This window comes from Bos grunniens, chromosome 6, assembly GCF_055505025.1.
Source record: "Bos grunniens cultivar Pamir isolate PY7600 chromosome 6, Bosgru_T2T1.0, whole genome shotgun sequence".
In the NCBI taxonomy this organism is placed as follows: domain Eukaryota; kingdom Metazoa; phylum Chordata; class Mammalia; order Artiodactyla; family Bovidae; genus Bos; species Bos grunniens.
Window position 1 is genome coordinate 19,864,324 of NC_141170.1, and position 16,882 is coordinate 19,881,205.

General features: G+C 45.4%; 1 protein-coding gene across 36 annotated transcripts in view; it reads left to right on the forward strand.

The window, feature by feature from the left end:
* Positions 1–12,589: 12,589 nt before the first annotated feature.
* LIN54 (lin-54 DREAM MuvB core complex component) overlaps positions 12,590–16,882 on the forward strand; it is a 64,393-nt gene continuing 60,100 nt past the window's right edge. For 4 of the 36 annotated variants that reach the window (XM_086405082.1, XM_086405089.1, XM_086405095.1 and 1 more), the window contains exon 1: positions 14,121–15,141. Coding sequence is in view for 11 of the 36 variants with exons in the window: in XM_086405076.1 (XP_086261202.1) it covers positions 14,399–14,621 (223 nt within the window). In the remaining 25 variants the exon portion in view is untranslated. Of the gene's footprint in view, positions 12,853–12,902; positions 13,606–13,923; positions 13,966–14,120; positions 15,142–16,882 lie in introns of those variants that run through there. The other 32 variants (XR_015165226.1, XM_086405076.1, XM_086405088.1 and 29 more) reach the window with 28 other exon arrangements.

A 16,882-nucleotide genomic window follows, 5' to 3' on the forward strand; every position in this document is an offset into this window, starting at 1 on the left:
GGGAAGCCTGGTGTGCTGCAGTCCATGGGGTCAAAAAGTTGACACGACTGAGGGACTGAACAATGACAACAAGGTGAAAACAAAAAACACATCATCAAGAAAGTGGGTAAACAAAGTGTGGTATATTCATTCAGTACAATACTACTCAGCATTGAAAAGGAAAAGCTACAGATATAGGCAACAACATAAATGAATCTCAGAAACAATATGCTTAGTGAAAGAAGCCAGACATTAAAAAAAATGCATGTAATATGGTTTCATCTATATGAAGTTCTGAATTCAGAAAAACTAATCTATGATAAGAGAGAATCAGAAAGTGCTTAAAAAGAAGAAAGTGGAGAAGGGTAGGAATTTACTGGGAGATAACAAGAGGTGTAAGTGATGGAAATGTTCCGTATGTTGATAGGTGTGTGGGTTACATGAAGTGTATGGATTTATCAAGTTTTATCAGACTGTACACTTAAGATCTGTGCATTTCACTAAGTGTTACACCTTAATTATAAAAGGGAACAAAGTCACGCTTTTTGTTCCATAATCTTGTGTGTATGTATTGAATTTAGCCTTCTTGGGTGCTTTTATGTGTTTTTATGTTTATGGTTTAAGTTGTCTTCTGCCTTCTCTCGTGGTTTCAAAGGCTATGCTCTTAGAGCCTTTGAGGAAGAGATGTTCCAACACAACTGTGTGGCTTCCCCAAAGGTCCTCTGATATCAAGATAACCAACAGATCCTCTAAACAGTAGTGCCAGGGTAGGTCTTATCGTTCCACCAGGAGGTCCATAGATGTTCACAGGCTACACTCTCTTTACTATCCAGTTGTTCCAATCTTCCTTGCTTTCTGTCTCTATACTCACTGTAACCTGAGGCTTTATTTGTGCCACCTAATGCCCGCCATGTCTGTCTGCTGGTTCCCCTGTGTTAATGTTTCAAGCGGAGTCATATGGTTGAAAGTGGGTGAAAGAGATGTGCTAGCCTGATTGTTTTTTGTAAGCCACCCAGTACCCAGAACTGTGTGCTTTGTATTACGTAATCACTCAAAAAATACTTGTTGAGTAAAGTTGCCACCTGTTGGATGGCAGTACAGTTGGATACAGACTTCCCTGGTGGCCCAGTGCTTAAGACTTTGTCTTCCAATGCAAAGGGTGTGGGTTCAATCCCTGGTCGGGGAGGTAAGATCCCACATGTTTGGTAGCCAAAAAACCAAAACATAAAACATAAGCAATATTGTAACAAATTCAATAAAGACTTTAAAAGTGGTCCACATCAAAAAATCTTTTCAAAAAGAACATAGTTGGATAAATAGGAGACTCAGAGCATCCCAGCATCATAGAATGTGCTAGTGTTTCCATCAAAATCTCCCTTCCCTGGGGGCATTAAAATCAAGGAGTACACAAATCCAAAGCTGAGTAGGAACTCATGTTGGGAAGGTGAAGATGATGATCCGAATCTGCCACCAACCGTGGCAGCAACCAGAAGCAGATATTCAACATGTGTTGTAAAGCAAGAGGTCTGTGGGCTACTAAGACAAATAGGAAGGGATGGGTTGAGAGAATAAGCAGAAGGATTGTCCTCGGAAAAGCTGTGTAAGCTTTGCAGTCCAACAATAGAGACCCTCAGACCCCCTTAATAAAATAACACCTGGAGGACTTCCAGCTTCTGTTTAGCTGGAGAGAGCTGGAAAACGCATTGCTCCCTCCATACAACAGTAATCTAGGTAACCTAAAGAATCATAGATTTTATTAAGCCACTCTAAAAGCTGAGGACATAGAGCAACTCATGACCTGAAATCTCCGGAAAGACAGGTGCTTCTAAATGCAGAGGGGATGCAGGCACCGTGTCACCTGTGGGAGAGTATGGGCAAGAAGATGGGGCAGCCATACAAAGAGGGAGGTAGAATTCTGCTGAATTTTTAAATACATTGCTAGTGACTAATGCAGACTGGGGCTTCCCAGGTGGCGTTAGCGGTAGAGAACCTGCCTGCCAATGCAGGAAACATAAGAGGTGTGGGTTCGATCCCTGGGTCAGGAAGGTCCCCTGGAGTAGGAAATGGCAACCCACTCCAGTATTCTTGCCTGGAAAATCTCATTGACAGAGGAGCCTGGAGGGCTACAGTCCACGGGGTTGCAAAGAGTTGGACACGACTGAAGCAACTTAGCATGCAGACACAAGTGCAGGTTGGCATGCTTGTAGAACCCCGTGGGAACCACAATCATATAAAGAGTTCGTATCCACTCACAGGCTCTTCTCCAGGGACCACCACTGAGCAGCTGAGACAAAGATTGGGGGCAGAGTGGAAGGTAAGGAAAGACCTCTGTGTCCTTCAAGCCCAGCGGAGAGGAGTGGCTGCCATTGCAGGAAAAGCAGGAAGAAACCCAGACCCTCCTCCCGCCGGGAACAGAAGACTTAAACTGAGGGGAGAAGGCAGCAAACCCAGTTTTCTCCAGGAGACGGGTAAAGCCCTACTGCAGCTGGAAAAATGGGAAAAATGAAACAAACAAACAAAAAAATCCCTAAAGCAAAACTTCTAATCCTGAAGAGTGGCCTGGAAACTGTCTATTATTAGAGGTCATAAGGCTCAGAGAGGGTCAGGATCCCCAAGACCCAGAGACACAGAGCCTGCCTGAGAATGAACCTGGAACAGGATCACAGAGAAACTGTCTTCCTTCCCCATCACCACAAGCAGCCTGCTGCTAACTGCTACTGCTAAGTCACTTCAGTCGTGTCCGACTGCGTGCGACCCCATAGCTAGCAGCCCACCAGGCTCCACCGTCCCTGAGATTCTCCAGGCAAGAACACTGGAGTGGGTTGCCATTTCCTTCTTCACAAGCAGTCTAGTAAGTACCAAATAGCAAGCAGGTTACTGCTGGAAGAAGCGCATGAGCTTAGAGGGACTCCTCTGAGTGGTAGAAGCACAGAAAGCCTAATGGCTGAAAGTGGAACAGTAACACTGAGGAAAAAAAAGCAAAACCCTTTAGAAAAGCAGCCCCAACTCTAAGCAGAAAATAACTTTAGAGGAATGTGAAAATGATGATGCACTGAAGGTAACCATAGCAACACTAAAACCCAAGCCCAGCTCAACTCCTGACTAGAATAACTCAACCTCTTACACTAACAGCTTAGCAGAAAAAAGATGCGTGCCCATTTCCAGGCATATATAATATTTACCTCCATCTCTCCAGTTCACAGCTTCCCTGGTGGCTCAATGGTAAAGAATCTGCCTGCCAATGCAGGAGATGTGGGTTTAATCCCTGGGTTGGGGAACATCCCCTGGAGTAGGAAATGAAAATGCACTCCAGTATTCTTGCCTGGAAAATTCTGTGGAGAGAGGAGCCTGGCAGGCTTCAGTCCATGGGACCACAGACAGTCGGACATGACTGGGGACTAAGCACAGCACAGAAGGGTCACAAATTACGCGATTCAGAAGACAACGGAGTAATATGTTGGCGTGATAAAAGGGAAGGTGTCTGGACCTTACCTTTTAATGGTTTTCCCTTCAGCTGTACCTTTTCTTTGGTGATAGTTCAGTCAACACTATCATTCTAACAAAACAGAAGTGAAAACCCACTGCTCCCCCATAACACCCTCACACCCATCTACACATTGACTTTTCCTTTAATTTACCCCAGCAGTGGTAGATGATGGAACCATTCAGTAATGGTTTCTAAGATTTAACTCAGGGCTTGGGGAGAGCAGAAGGAAATTACACGTGTGTGATGCGGCAAACCTCACACTGGCATTGTGCTCAGGGAAGGTAGGCCTTTCTTCATTTCCTCAGGTAGATCATGGGCGATCTAGGCAGGAGCCTGCAAGCGTTTTCTGTTAAGGGTCAAACTGTATTTTAGATATTGTGAGTCACGTTGTCATCTTTGCTGCTTCTGCTTCTACTTCATCTTCTTTTCCCCCTTTTCCCTTCTTATTCCATTTACAAGTATAAAAATACAGAAACATTCTTAGCTTGTGGGCCATCAAAAACAGGCCGGATGTGCCCTTGAGACAATTTAATTTGCCAGCCCTGCTCTAGGCCATTTATCGTAACTCCATTTCCTTTTGAGAGTGAATGGTTTAAGACGACCTATGCAGTCTAGGTCTGGCCAGTGCATCGTGATGAGAAGCCTTCCAGGGGACAAGTTTAACCTTGCAACTAAAAAGTGGTGCAGGGGAAGAAATCTCTCTCCCCTGTGGTTAATATTTGTGTGTCGTGTGTGTTATGTGGGTATGGTACTCGGTGGCAGCCACTGGAAGGCAAGCCTGTGAATGAAAACCTTGAGAACTGTGGCACTGCAAGGAGGAATGAGCCAGGAAGTTTAAGGATATCTTTTCTCTACTGAATTATCCTAGAGAAGTCTATTTCTATGCTATTTATTTTATGAGCTGTGCAGACAGTTCATGGTGGTCCAATGGTTGGGACTCCACACTCCCAATGCAGGGGCCTGGATTTGATCCCTGATCTGGAAGCTGGGTTCCACATGCTGCAACCAGGAGTTAGCATGCTGCAACTGAAGACCCCTAGTAACTATGACACAGTACAGCCAAATAAATAAGTAAATAATACATAGGGGCAACCCATAAGGACCTACATATAGCACTGGGAACTCTGCTCAATGTTATATGGCACCTTGGAAGCAAGGGGAGTTTGGGGGAGAATGGATACATGTATATATAGGGCTGAGTCCCTTTACTGTCTATCTGAAACTATCACAACATTGTTAATTGGCTATGCTCCAATCCAAAATTAAAAGTTAAAAAAAATGAATGAAATATATCGGCTACTTTTCCTTGGGCTTTCTGTGACTTGCAACTGAAAGCAGATTAGTTACTATAGTCAGTAAGTTATAACTATGTAGCAGATAGCTTTGTGGGTAGCTTTATGAGTTCACGGGCTCCAGGCCAGGGCCAGGTCTAGAATTTTTACAGAGGAAGAACAAAGAATAACAGTTTCATTGGAATAAGGAGGTTAATTCTGTGTAAGCACTGCAATTTACAAAAGATGGAAGGGTCATTTGTCTTTGTCAAAGAAAGGGGGTGTTTTCATGAAGATTATAAAGTATGAAAGTGCTCTGACCTCCTCCCATGCTACACCTGTTTAGGCTGATGTACACTGCATCTTCACATGTACCGCCTCTGCTGGTTGGAATCAATGTTCCCAATTCTTCATTTCCTCTTTGTACTAGTATTTGTAATACATCCATACCCTTTGCAGTACCTCTCACTAGAGTACAAATATATACCCTCCATCTCATTGATGTTGGGCTTGGTTGTAAGACTTGTTTTGGCCAATGGAACATAAGCAGAAGTGACAGTGTGCCCGTTGATTAAAGGGGAGTGTTAGTTGCTCAAGTCTTATCTGACTCTTTGTGACCCCATGGATTGTAGACCCCACCAGGCTCCTCTGTCCGTGGAATTCTCCAGGCAAGAATACTTGAGTGGGTAACCATTCCCTTCTCCAGGGGATCATCCCAACCCAGGGATCTCCTGAATTGCAGGCAGACTCTTTACCATCTGAGCCACCAAGTTAAAGCAGAGGGGTAACCTTTAAAAGGATACCATGTCTCCACTCCATTTTGATGTGTTCCTGTGATCCACTAGGAGAAGAGTGTGCCCTAGGTAGCTAATGCCCTGTTAGCTTGGGCCCAGAATTAAAATATATGGAACCGATGGAAGCCCAACCAAAAGCCTAGGTTCCCACCTGGCCTACCTGAGCCCAGCGATCTAGGCTAAACCAGGAGAAAAATAAATGCTTGTGATTATAAGCCATGAACAATTGTAAGATATTTTATAATTACAACGAGAAGCAAAGACTTCCCTGGGTTTTTCTCAAAGTGAAAGTCACTCAGTCATGTCTGTCTCTTTGCAACCCCATGGACTAGATAGTCCATGGAATTCTCCAGGCCAGAATACTGGAGTGGGTAGCCATTCCCTTCTCCAGGGGATCTTCCCAATGCAGGGATCAAACCCAGGTCTCCCTCATCGTAGACAGGTTCTTTACCAGCTGAGCCACAGTTCTAGTGGTTAAGAATTCCCCTGCCAATGCAGGGAACATCAGTTTGATCCCTGATCCGAGAAGATTCCACATGTTGAGGGGCAACTAAGCCTGTGCACCCCAGCTACTGAACCCCAGCTCTAGAGCCTGTGCTCCACAACTAGAGAGGTCACTGCAACAAGAAGCCACGCATCTCAACTAAAGAGAAGCCCCCACTTGCCACAACTAGAGAAAAGCTCATGCACAGCAACAAAGACCCAGCGCAGCCAAAAATAAACAAATTGAATACTTAAAGAAGGCAACTAAAAAAAACCTCTTCCTAGTTTTTAGTCTTTCTGGAGGCAGACATTTCCTTTTCCCAACTAGATGGAAAGGGGAACATATTCCTTCAAACTCATTAAACTCTTTGTGAATGTATGTTAATTGCTCAGTCATGTCTGACTCTGTGCAACCCCATGGACTGTAGCCTGTCAGGCTCCTTTGTCCTTGGGGTTTCCCAGGCAAGAATACTGGAATGGGTTGCCATTCCCTTCTCCAGGGGATCTTCCTGACCCGGGGTCTGCTGCATTGCAGGCAGATTCTTTACCATTTGAGCCACCAGGGAGGCCTGGAACTCTGTGTCCAAGTCCATATAAGCAAGGCCAAGAAAGAAGAAGCACTTCCCTCTCTCTGTGTGAGCCCTTCTTTCAAGTTCCCATATCCTGTCTCAATATGTGCCTCCCAGGATGATTGATATTGGCAATATCTACTTCCTCCAAGGGAAAACCCCATTCCTAACCACAGGTATGGTTATAACCTGAACAGGACAACAACCTCAGAACATAACAGAGGAGCCCCTACTTCTATCCTTTGTAGTAGAAAACCAAAAATGACTAATATGGAGGCAAAGGAATCATAAAGCCAGAGGAAAAGTAAATGAACTTTACTTGATATCAACAGATGATCTTAGTGGTTGGTTTTGTTTTTTAGGTGGTTTGACATTATTAATCACATCCTGCACCGTAAGTGAAAAAACCTGGCATGTGTTCAAAGTGATACCCATCTGCATCCGTGAGTCTGAATCGCTTCAGTCGTGTCCAATTCTTTGCGACCCCTGTGGACTGTAGCCCAACAGGCTCCTCTGTCCATGGGATTCTCCAGGCAAGAATAATGGAGTGGGTTGTCACGCGCTCCTCCGGGGAATCTTTCTGACCCGGGGATGGAACCTACAGCTCCTGTGACTCTTGCATTGCAGGTGGATTCTTTACTGCTGATCAGGTATTCTCTGATTACCAGAGAATCCCTGATACTGATCTGCTACTGCTGCTGCTGCTAAGTTGCTTCAGTCGTGTCCGACTCTGTGCGACCCCATAGATAGCAGCCCACCAGGCTCCCCTGTCCCTGGGATTCTCCAGGCAAGAACACTGGAGTGGGTTGCCATTGCCTTCTCTGATACTGATCTACATTCCCTTATTCCAAACCCTTGCGTAGCAATGTGTTTTGGAATTGAGGATATTTTGAGTTTTAGAAAGCAAGTGCACAAATTTTAAGAACTGTCTTTTTTTTCCTTTTAACACCAACTTTAATGGATAATTTACACATGTTATAATAAAACACATCCATTGTAAGTATACTCAATGAGTTTAGGCCATGGTATATGCCCTTATACAACCAAGACCACAATTAAGGTCAAACACATTTCCACCACCTCAGAAAGTTCCTTCCAAACTCTTTACTGCTACTGCTAAGTCACTTCAGTTGTGTCCGACTCTGTGCAACCCCATAGACGGCAGCCCACCAGGCTCCCCCGTCTCTGGGATTCTCCAGGCAAGAACACTGGAGTGGGTTGCCATTTCCTTCTCCAGTGCATGAAAGTGAAAGTGAAGTCGCTCAGTCGTGTCCGACCCTCATCGACCCCATGGACTGCAGCCTTCCAGGCTCCTCCATCCATGGGATTTTCCAGGCAAGAGTACTGGAGTGGGGTGCCATTGCCTTCTCCGAACTCTTTAGCCTTTATCAAATTCCATAATCAAACACGTTCATATTTCTGCACTGCCATATGTATATTCACATGAGATGTTCTGATCAGAGATCAGATCAGATCAGTCGCTCAGCCGTGTCCGACTCTTTGCAATCCCATGAATCACAGCATGGCCAGGCCTCCCTGTCCATCACCAACTCCTGGAGTTCACTCAGACTCATGTCCATTGAGTCAGTGATGCCATCCAGCCATCTCATCCTCTGTCGTCCCCTTCTCCTCCTGCCCCCAATCCCTCCCAGCATCAGAGTCTTTTCCAGTGAGTCAACTCTTTGCATGAGGTGGCCAAAGTACTGGAGTTTCAGCTTTAGCATCATTCCTTCCAAAGAAATCCCAGGGCTGATCTCCTTCAGAATGGACTGGTTGGATCTCCTTGCAGTCCAAGGGACTCTCAAGAGTCTTCTCCAGCATCACAGTTCTAAAGCATCAATTCTTCGGCACTCAGCCTTCTTCACAGTCCAACTCTCACATCCATACATGACCACTGGAAAAACCATAGCCTTGACTAGGCGGACCTTTGTTGGCAAAGTAATGTCTCTGCTTTTGAATATGCTATCTAGGTTGGTCATAACTTTCCTTCCAAGGAGTAAGCGTCTTTTAATTTCATGGCTGCAGTCACCATCTGCAGTGATTTTGGAGCCCAGAAAAATAAAGTCTGACACTGTTTCCACTGTTTCCCCATCTATTTCCCATGAAGTGATGGGACCAGGTGCCATGATCTTCGTTTTCTGAATGTTGAGCTTTAAGCCAACTTTTTCACTCTCCACTTTCACTTTCATCAAGAAGCTTTTGAGTTCCTCTTCAGTTTCTGCCATAAGGGTGGTGTCATCTGCATATCTGAGGTTATTGATATTTCTCCCGGCAATCTTGATTCCAGCTTGTGTTTCTTCCAGTCCAGCGTTTCTCATGATGTACTCTGCGTAGAAGTTAAATAAACAGGGTGACAATATACAGCCTTGACGTACTCTTTTTCCTATTTGGAACCAGTCTGTTGTTCCATGTCCAGTTCTAACTGTTGCTTCCTGACCTGCATGCAAATTTCTCAAGAGGCAGGTCAGGTGGTCTGGTATTCCCATCTCTTTCAGAATTTTCCACAGTTTATTGTGATCCACACAGTCAAAGGCTTTGGCATAGTCAATAAAGCAGAAATAGATGTTTTTCTGGAACTCTCTTGCTTTTTCCATGATCCAGTGGATGTTGGCAATTTGATCTCTGGTTCCTCTGCCTTTTCTAAAACCAGCTTGAACATCAGGAAGTTCACGGTTCACCTATTGCTGAAGCCTGGCTTGGAGAATTTTGAGCATTAGTTTACTAGCGTGTGAGATGAATGCAATTGTGCAGTAGTTTGAGCATTCTTTGTTCTAGAGAACATTAATACCTTATTGTCATATTGCTCTTCCTACTAAATGAGTTTGCCATAAGCTTCCAGAAACTTTTCAGTTTTCAAAACATTTTGGATTTTAAAATTGTTGATAAGGGGTTTGTATATCTATTATAAAAAGTTATGTGATAATGAAAAAGAAATAAAAGTGATAATTACACTTATATAGATTTATACATGATGGTTGCTTTATAGAGACATCCTGGATTTATGAAAATGGGCCCAAGAGCAAAGGAACTTGTAAATAATCATTTGGAAATGAATATATTTAAAAAGTTAATAAAATTTTAACTTGTGTGTACTTTGTATCTAGCAGTGTATCTGGCACATAATAGGTGTCCAGTAATACATTTTGTTTTTTCATCTAAGCAACTCATACCTCTACACCATCCTTTTTTTTGTTTTAATATCTTCCTGAGAAACTCTTTTTATTTAAAATCTCTTAGATTTTTCCTGTTAGTTTTTGCCTGTCACTTCCTGTAAAACTGTTCCGTCTAGTGCTGTAGTCATCAGCCACGTGTGGCTATTTATTAAATTAATAACAATGAAATGAAATGAAAATTCACACTAGCCATGTTTCCTTTGCTTGACAGCCACAGGTGAGAAGTGGCTACTATCAGATGGTGTGGATACAGAACAGTTCCACCACGGCAGACAGTTCCATAGGATAGAGTGCTCTGTCCTCTGTCGTATTCACCACTTCATTCTCCCTGCCTTGCTGAGTGTTTAGGATTTGGTAGATGATCAACAAATACTTGCTAAATAAACGCTTTTAGTCCATCTGGAAAAGCCCTGAGGCAAATATAAACAAAATTTCCCTTTTGTTTGAACAGTGGTGCTTAGGGGTTTAAGAATCCTCTCCTTGAAAAAAGTAAAAAGTTATATTTATTTTAGGCTGTATTGTAGCTTTGGTTATTACTAGTTTTCAGTCATGGTGCTCACCACATGCCAGGTACTGATCCATGTGCTTTACACATAATACCTTATTAATCTTCATGACAACCTTGTGATGATACTTTTATTTCCAGTTTATAGATGAGGAAGCAGAGATGCAAGAGGAAAGTAACTTGCTTAGGTTCACACAGCTACTAACTAGCAAGGCCAGAATTTGTACCCAGGCAGACTGGCTCCAGAGGCCATGCAATTAATCACAACACTGAGCTCTTTGTGATTATTTTTTAATAAGGACCATTTTGTCTCTTTTTTCCACTATTTAAACCTCTCTATGTAATGTTCTTATTTATTGCATTTAGCTAGGATGCCCTGGAAAATATTAAATAACTGTTATAACCCTGCATCCTTGTGGGTCCCTGATTTTACTGTGCTTCTGCCTTTTTACTCTAACGCATGATATTAGTGTTGTTTTCTGATGATAATCTTGATCCAATTAAGGAACTGTGCTTCTATTTCTAGTTTGCTGAGCATTTTTAAAATTCAGAAGTGGCTGTCGAGGGCATTCCCTGGTGCTTCAGTGATTGTGACTCTTTCCTTCCACTGAAGGATGCCTGGGTTCTATCCCTGATTGGGAAATTAGGATCCTGCAGGCCACACAGCAAGGCCCCCCCACCCAAAAAAAAAAGCTCTAATATTGACTGTGGTGATGGCAGCATAACTTTGTGAATAAACTAAAAACAACTGAATTACACACTTTAAAAAAAGAGAAATGGCTGTTAAATGTTACATGAAACATCTCTAAGAAGTATCATTTGGCTCTTCTTCTTTAATTTAACAAACGTCCTAAGTAGATTTCTTAATGTTAAATCATCATTCTTGGAATGAAGTGTACTTTGTTACAGTGCGAACTTTTTTATTACTGTGTTACTGGATTTTATGTCTTAATACTCAATTTTGTCTTTGTAACAAAGTCATAGTGAGAATAGGATTCTCCTTTTCTTTTGGTGCTCTTTGCCTTGGGGGGGGTTTTAGTATACAGATTATGCTAGCCTTGTGGAATAACCTGAGAATTTTTCTCCTTTTGTGGGAGTCTTTGTTTCCCTAGGTTCCAGCCCAGTTTGGGTACCCATCTCACTCTCTTCTTCCTTCCGGAGGTGCCCCATGGTAACCACGAGGATGTTTTCTTTCTGCTGCTGCTGCTTAGTCGCTTCAGTCGTGTCCGACTCGTTTTCTTACACTAGCCCTCAAAGCTCTTCATAAATGGAACTCACCTACTGATCCTTAAGAACGCCTGGGCATCATTCAGCTTTTTCAACATTTCCTTGCACAGACCCGGACTCTGCTAATTTCATGCCACTTGCCTTGCTAAGTCCTAACCATAGAATTTGAGGTAGACGGGATGGGTGTGCTGTTGATTCTGGCAAAATAGAACTAACATTTGAGGCAGACAGTGTGTGTAGCTGCTTGACACCCCTCACTTTACATGATCGTCAGGATCCTGGGAAGCTTTGTTATTTTTCTTTTGTAGATGGGAAAAGAAACTTGATAACGTTATATACCAATTAGTGAAGGTGCCAGAATTTGAAACCAGGACTGCTTGACTCCACAGTGACTTTTGCTTCCACTACAGCATGCCTCACCTCCTCCATTGTGTTCCCAAGCTTCAGCCTCCCTCGTTGACCTGTTTGTCCTCCGTGCTCCATTAGCAATTAGACTGCACCACACCATTTATATTTCGTATACTCTGAATATTTTCTGTTGTTTCCTCTGCAGTTTTTGCCTCACACAGGGCAGTTACTAACGGAATCTCTGTGCGTGTGCTGATCCGACTCCAAATTTGGGTATCTTTTCTTACTTTATAAAAAGAAAAGCGGGAAAAATACAAGGAAAAGGTGACCAAACACCAAGAATTTGGATTGTGTTAGTCTTGGCAGTACACTGTTTAAAAAAAAAAAAAAAAGTCCCTTTCAAAATAAGTTTAACTCTGCGTGCTGTTCTAGGGGCTTTTTAGCGACCCCTGCAAAACAGCGCCTCAGAAACTAAGAGATTATGTGACGACCGATCACTTTCCCACGCAAGAACATCAAAGAGCGGCAAGACGCTGGAAATCGCACCTACTGCACAGACTTCCTAACAAGGAAAGCTGGACGATAAGGCAGTCCCTCCAACCGCAGGCGCGATCCCGCGCTTCCCCCCCACCCCCCTCCCGGGCTCAGCCGGATGGAACATTCCATGCGAAAGCTTTGACAGAGCGCCCACTCGGCGTCACGTGGAGCCGGAGCGCACTCGCGGAGCCTTGCGAGATGACGCCGGGTAGGGTTGCCAAGGGGTGGGGCCAGGCGCCGCGGAAGGGGCGGGAAGGAAGCCGGCCGGAGAGGCGGGGCTGGCCGAGCGGAGGGGCGGGCCGAGAGGGGCGCGCGGGAGGGGAGGGCCCAGCGTATTATGGGATGCGGCGGTGGAATGGCGCTGGGCGCGTGATTTTGAACAAACCCGAGTCTGTGTCTCGGAGGCGCCGCCGCCGCCGCGGCTGCTGGGAGCCCAGGGAGCGCGGCGTGAGAAGGAGGCGGCGGCGCCGCCGGCTTTGGTGAGTGTCAGCCCGGCAGGGTGGGGGCCCCCGGGCAGGCGGGCGGGAAAGGGGGCGCGCGGGAGGGGGCGCCGGACCGCCCCCTCCGGGAGCCCGGGCTAGAGGGGTCATGGCGGAGAGCGGGAACCTGCAGTCTTGGGGGCCGCCGCGCCCCATCTCCCGGGCCGCAGGAGGCGGGAGGATCCTCCAGGCTCGGCCCCTTCCCGCCGGCACTCGAGAGGGCGGCTGTCACCCGGCTGGGCCGGCGCTCGGCCGGCAGCCCGCCCTTCCCGGCGATCCGGAGGAAGGGCTCCCGCGGCTGTTGACACGCAAGCTGCGCGGCCCGAAGAGCCGCCGTGTCGGCCCCGGGTTTCTGGGAACCGGTTTGGCTGCTGTGTCATTTTGTACCAGCCCCTCCTTTTCCCTGCTGCCCGCCGCCCCGTCCTTCCTGTGCCCGTTTGTAGTGGTGTCTTCTTCGTGTCTGTCCGTTTTCCTCGCGAAGCCCACCGGCTAAATGTCATAATGTTCCCGAGGTGCATGGGTTAGGGAGCGGGCCAGCACTCAGCTTGGCCAAGCAACGGTAAGCACCAAGCGGAGTGCGGGTGGCCGGGGCTGGCGGTGGGGAAGTAAAGTTTACAGATGAAAAAATTGGGAAGGCTGGATACTCAGCGTCTAGCCGGCTGCATATAGAAAACGGCGACGGGCTTGGGTGATGCTAGCACTCGTTTAAGCCTGAAGCTATCGACTTTTCTATGGAGTTGTCATTCAAGCCAGGTAAGGAAATGAAATGCCTTATTCAGCTTCTACCCCTTCTCTTCTTAAACTAACTTCTAAAAAAAGACAGTAGAGTGGCTCTGTTCGAAACCTGGAAATTCAGTTTGCTCATTTCAGATAGATCTTTTAGAGCTTATGGTGTAGTTGAATGGTGGGCACAGAATTTACCTTTTAAAAAATGGGTGGTTATCAAATCTGAAATTAGCAAAGGTAGCCAATTTAGTTTTTTAGAAAAATTTTATTCCTTTCAGAAGCCATGCAGCTTATGTTTTCTTGTTATTTCTTTGATGATTAAAACATGCCTATCTTCTCTTTTAGTTATTTATTAAACTACATGATGAGAGATGCTGGTGGAGCTGGGTAGGTAATTCTAGGGTCTTTTCTAAAGCACGCTGCTTATTTTCACTGTATCAAAAATTTCAGCGGCAGATTTTTTTTGTTAATTTGATGATTTAGATTCTAAAAACGTTTGGCAAAAAAAATTTTAACTCCGAGGTATATTTTCTGTATTTTAGAGATTGTTCACTCATGAGTAGGATCCGTACATTTTAAACCTAGTTACTCTTTGACGTCTTAAACCAAACGAACTGGAAGTCACAGTGTTTATGGACAGAAATGATCAGAGGAAGTTAAGAGGAAACAGTTCGCAACTTTTATTTTGAAAACTTAGATGTCTTGACCACGGTATCTGCGTAAGAATCAATGCCTGTAAATTTACAAATGTATCAGAGAGGTCTGAAGTGCGGTGGGAAACAGCCCATTCTGTCAAAAGCGGTGCTGGCGGTGGAGGAAAATGTCAGAGCTGGTGAATGACACTCCAGGTCTTGATCCTGTTGTTGTTGTTTCGTGTCTGCGATGGACACCGCGCATCAAAGGCATTCCATCATCTGTCTCAAGTTGCTGTCCTGAAAGTGGCAAAGAGTGGAAGCTCTTGGTGGTCCCTCTGCCCCCTTACGCTTTTTTTTTTTTTCTTCTGCTCTTCAAAACAAAAGTATGCCGGACTGGGGACGCTGCAGGTAGCGCGATTTCCCCTCCGTGGCGGGGTGAAAGGTCTCGGCGTGGGTTGTGTGTGCAGTGGTGTCTCCCCGAGCATTTGAAGGTTGGCGGGGCCGGCGGGAGGTTTCCCCGGATATGTGGGTGTGCGCCTCTCGGGAGGGGAGGGCCGGGGAGGGGAGGAGGAGGAAGGGGGAGGTTACTGGCGGCGGCGGCAGCGGCGGCGGCCCGGGCTCGGGCTGTCGGGGAAGCTGCTGAGCTGTGATGGTGATGACGAGGTGAAAATGGCGGATCTTTCGAAATACAATCCCGGCCCCTGACATACCAGAGGCGGCGGCCGCGGCGGCGTCGCCACCCGGGACTCCGTCCGCGGCCCCAGGGTTCCCCAGTAGCGTTCCAGGTCCGGCAGACGAGGGGAGGACGCGGCTGGCCGGAGCCACCGTGCACACGCAAAAGCAGCACCGCCCGGGCTCGGGATTGCCCGGGACCTTCTGGAGCCCCCACCTCGGAGCCGGAGGGAGGAGAAAGCGGCCGCCGCCGGAGGTAGAGGAGCCAGGGGCTACCCTAGGGCTGCTCGGTTGCGAGGTCGCTTTATTTGTGGGGAGGGGGCGGGTGGGCGAAGGATCGCCCCGCGGATCAAGGAAGGGCTAGTTTAGAGTGCAAAGGATCGGCAGGCTCGTCATGACATCAACATTATTCTTTTGAGTATTAAGAGGACTCGAGTTTGCTCTTATACCCAAGGCTGCTGCTGAGGCCTAGAGGAACCGCTAGCAGTTATCCTGGTTTCCTGATTGAATGTTTAAAATATCCACTCCGGCGGGTGTTGGTTTGATGATGTCCAACAGTTTATAGGGTTGTACGTGTCTTTAGGGAGGCCAAACGTTGTCATTTTATTCTGCATTTAAGCTCTGGGTCTTAGATCATAGTCTGTAACTTGTTGGGGTGTGGATGTTCACGTTTTGTGAGCCTATGGACCAGTTCTGTAATCACTGAAATGTTGTCTCTTTCTTTGATGGCTCTGTCATCTATAGAGGACTCCTTGGCCCCTGCCATTCGGCAGATGACAATTGAGATACTGTCAGTCATATCAAATCTATGTGTTTCCCTGCCTCTCATCCATTTCATGAATTCAGAGAGTAAAGTGATGGGAGATTTTACAGTAGATTTTATGATCCAAGTGAAATACAGCTTTGGGAGCCCTGTTTTGGTTCACAAGTTTTGCCTTCATTGTTAAGAAGGAAGTTGTGATGACTTGATGCTCACACTTGATATGAGTCAAATTTTAAGTTGGTTAAAGACGAATTGAGACCTCTGTTTTTCTTAACCTACTGGACTTTTTAGCCCTTTGTTTCAAGAGCTGGAGAGTTGGGCTGATTGAGCTTTTGACAGCCACAGTCTGGTTTTGTTAGGTTGCTTAAAGATCCATGTGTGCTTTAGATTGTGCTGCAGATCCTCTACAGTAGTGTTACTGAAAAGTTACGTATGAATCACATTTTTATACATTAACTTGGGGCCCTCTGATTTTTTTTTCCTCCAGCTTTTGTAGTGGTAGGTTGGGTCAGTTGAAGGTTGAGTATATGAGTGAACAGAGAGATGAATGTTTAAGAAATGTACCCTGGTAATGTTTATGATTAGCAATGGTTTTCCATATCCAAGTTTCCTACAAAGAGATGATGTCATAGCATGTCATACAGTTTTATTCTTTGTGTGTTCTGTTCAGAGAGGAAATATTTTGTGTGTATGTGTGTGTATAGCTTGCACATTGTGTGTCCAAATTTATTCACTAGAGGACTGAGAGACGAAAAGTATTTTTTCGGGGGAAATAACTGAGGGGTACTCACAGGTTTTAGTTAATGAGTTTTTTAAATCGTTTTTTCCTGATGTTTTATCCAGTAGGAATTTGATTGTTGTTACTGTTTTTTCTTATAACTCTTACATTGCAGTTGTTTGGTCTCTGCCGACTCAGCTGCTAAGTCAGTGCTAAGAATTTTAAAAATAAATGAAAGTCGCTCAGTCATGTCCCCGACTCTGCAACCCCATGGATTATACAGTCCCTGGAATTCTCCAGGCCGGAATTATGGAGTGGGTAGCTGTTTCCTTCTCCAGGGGATCTTCCCAACCCAGGGATCTAACCCACATCTCCTGCATTGCAGGCAGAATCTTTACCAGCTGAGCCACCAGGGAAGCCCAATAAATAATAAAGAAACATGCTTATTCATTGGCTTTTTTTGTTTTTGTTTTTTAAATCACCCATTGCCATTGTCTTTTTGTCATTCCTTGTGAT